This window comes from Ranitomeya imitator, chromosome 2 (assembly GCF_032444005.1).
Source record: "Ranitomeya imitator isolate aRanImi1 chromosome 2, aRanImi1.pri, whole genome shotgun sequence".
NCBI classification, from domain to species: domain Eukaryota; kingdom Metazoa; phylum Chordata; class Amphibia; order Anura; family Dendrobatidae; genus Ranitomeya; species Ranitomeya imitator.
In genome coordinates, this window is record NC_091283.1 from 270,523,612 (window position 1) to 270,526,130 (window position 2,519).

General features: G+C 57.0%; 1 protein-coding gene across 1 annotated transcript; it reads right to left on the reverse strand.

The window, feature by feature from the left end:
• Positions 1–1,032: 1,032 nt before the first annotated feature.
• On the reverse strand, positions 1,033–1,714 carry LOC138666395 (uncharacterized protein C05D11.13-like). The gene is made up of 2 exons (XM_069754623.1): positions 1,440–1,714; positions 1,033–1,273 (listed from the first exon to the last, which is right to left on the reverse strand). The coding sequence occupies exons 1-2, from the start codon at positions 1,712–1,714 to the stop codon at positions 1,033–1,035; spliced, it is 516 nt and encodes a 171-aa protein (XP_069610724.1).
• Between the last annotated feature and the right edge of the window lie 805 nt (positions 1,715–2,519).

Genomic DNA, 2,519 nt, shown 5'->3' on the forward strand with positions numbered 1-2,519 from the left:
CCTCTCCGCCGTCTCTTCCTCCGCCGTCTCTTGCAGTCTCTTCCTCCGCCGTCTCTTGCAATCTCTTCCTCTGCCGTCTCTAGCAGTCTCTTCCTCCGCCGTCTCTAGCAGTCTCTTCCTCCGCCGTTTCTTGCAGTCTCTTCCTCCACCGTCTCTTGTAGTCTCTTCCTCCGCCGTCTCTAGCAGTCTCTTCCTCTCCGCCGTCTCTTGCAGTCTCTTCCTCCGCTGTCTCTTGCAGTCTCTTCCTCCTCCGTCTCTAGCAGTCTCTTCCTCTGCCGTCTCTAGCAGTCTCTTCCTCCGCCGTCTCTTGCAGTCTCTTCCTCTGCCGTCTCTTGCAGTCTCTTCCTCTGCCAACTCTTGCACTCTCTTCCTCTGCCGTCTCTTGCAGTCTCTTCCTCTGCCGTCTCTTGCAGTCTCTTCCTCTGCCGTCTCTTGCAGTCTCTTCCTCTGCCGTCTCTTGCAGTCTCTTCCTCTGCCGTCTCTTGCAGTCTCTTCCTCCGCCGTCTCTAGCAGTCTCTTCCTCCGCCATCTCTAGCAGTCTCTTCCTCTCCGCCATCTCTTGCAGACTCTTCCTCCGCCATCTCTTCCTCTGCCATCTCTAGCAGTCTCTTCCTCTGCCATCTCTTGCAGTCTCTTCCTCCGCCGTCTCTTGCAGTCTCTTCCTCCGCCGTCTTTTGCAGTCTCTTCCTCCGCCGTCTCTTGCAATCTCTTCCTCCGCCATCTCTAGCAGTCTCTTCCTCTCCGCCATCTCTTGCAGTCTCTTCCTCCGCCATCTCTTCCTCTGCCGTCTCTAGCAGTCTCTTCCTCTGCCATCTCTTGCAGTCTCTTCCTCTGCCGTCTTTTGCAGTCTCTTCCTCCGCCGTCTTTTGCAGTCTCTTCCTCCGCCGTCTCTTGCAGTCTCTTCCTCCGCCATCTCTAGCAGTCTCTTCCTCCGCCGTCTCTAGCAGTCTCTTCCTCTCCGCCAACTCTTGCAGTCTCTTCCTCCGCCGTCTCTTCCTCTGCCGTCTCTTGCAGCCTCTTCCTCCGCCGTCTCTAGCAGTCTCTTCCTCCGCCGTCTCTAGCAGTCTCTTCCTCCGCCGTTTCTTGCAGTCTCTTCCTCCGCCGTCTGTTGTAGTCTCTTCTTCCGCCGTCTCTAGCAGTCTCTTCCTCCACCGTCTCTTGCAGTCTCTTCCTCCGCCGTCTCTTGCAGTCTCTTCCTCCACCGTCTTTAGCAGTCTCTTCCTCTGCCGTCTCTTGCAGTCTCTTCCTCCGCCGTCTCTTGCAGTCTCTTCCTCTGCCGTCTCTTGCAGTCTCTTCCTCTGCCGTCTCTTGCAGTCTCTTCCTCCGCTGTCTCTAGCAGTCTCTTCCTCCGCCGTCTCTAGCAGTCTCTTCCTCTCCGCCGTCTCTTGCAGCCTCTTCCTCCGCCGTCTCTAGCAGTCTCTTCCTCCGCCGTCTCTAGCAGTCTCTTCCTCCGCCGTTTCTTGCAGTCTCTTCCTCCGCCGTCTCTTGTAGTCTCTTCTTCCGCCGTCTCTAGCAGTCTCTTCCTCCGCCGTCTCTTGCAGTCTCTTCCTCCGCCGTCTCTTCCTCCACCGTCTTTAGCAGTCTCTTCCTCTGCCGTCTCTTGCAGTCTCTTCCTCTGCCGTCTCTTGCAGTCTCTTCCTCTGCCGTCTCTTCCTCCGCTGTCTCTAGCAGTCTCTTCCTCCGCCGTCTCTAGCAGTCTCTTCCTCTCCGCCATCTCTTGCAGTCTCTTCCTCCGCCGTCTCTTCCTCTGCCATCTCTAGCAATCTCTTCCTCTGCCATCTCTTGCAGTCTCTTCCTCCGCCGTCTCTTGCAGTCTCTTCCTCCGCCGTCTTTTGCAGTCTCTTCCTCCGCCGTCTCTTGCAGTCTCTTCCTCCGCCGTCTCTAGCAGTCTCTTCCTCCGCCGTCTCTAGCAGTCTCTTCCTCTCCGCCATCTCTTGCAGTCTCTTCCTCTCCGCCATCTCTTGCAGTCTCTTCCTCCGCCGTCTTTTCCTCTGCCATCTCATGCAGTCTCTTCCTCTGCCGTCTCTTGCAGTCTCTTCCTCCGCCGTCTCTTGCAGTCTCTTCCACCGCCGTCTCTTGCAGTCTCTTCCTCCGCTGTCTCTTGCAGTCTTTTCCTCTGCCGTCTCTAGCAGTCTTTTCCTCCGCCGTCTCTTGCAGTCTCTTCCTCCGCCGTCTCTTGCAGTCTCTTCCTCTGCCGTCTCTTGCAGTCTCTTCCTCCGCCATCTCTTGCAGTCTCTTCCTCCGCCATCTCTTGCAGTCTCTTACTCTGCCATCTCTTGCAGTCTCTTCCTCCGCCGTCTTTTGCAGTCTCTTCCTCTGCCGTCTCTTGCAGTCTCTTCCTCTGCCGTCTCTTGCAGTCTCTTCCTCCGCCGTCTCTTGCAGTCTCTTCCTCCGCCGTCTCTTGCAGTCTCTTCCTCCGCCGTCTCTTGCAGTCTCTTCTTCCGCTGTCTCTTGCAGTCTCTTCCTCCGCCGTCTCTTGCAGTCTTTTCCTCTGCCGTCTCTAGCAGTCTCTTCCTCCG

What these genes read in the sequence shown, in the direction of transcription:
- LOC138666395 (XM_069754623.1), bottom strand. Translation starts at nt 1,714, where the DNA reads ATGGCGGAGAGGAAGAGACTGCTAGAGACGGCGGAGGAAGAGACTGCT. An exon ending in AAACGGCGGAGGAAGAGACT is followed by an intron (nt 1,274 to 1,439) that starts GCTAGAGACGGC and finishes AAGAGACGGCAG; the next exon opens with AGGAAGAGACTGCAAGAGAC.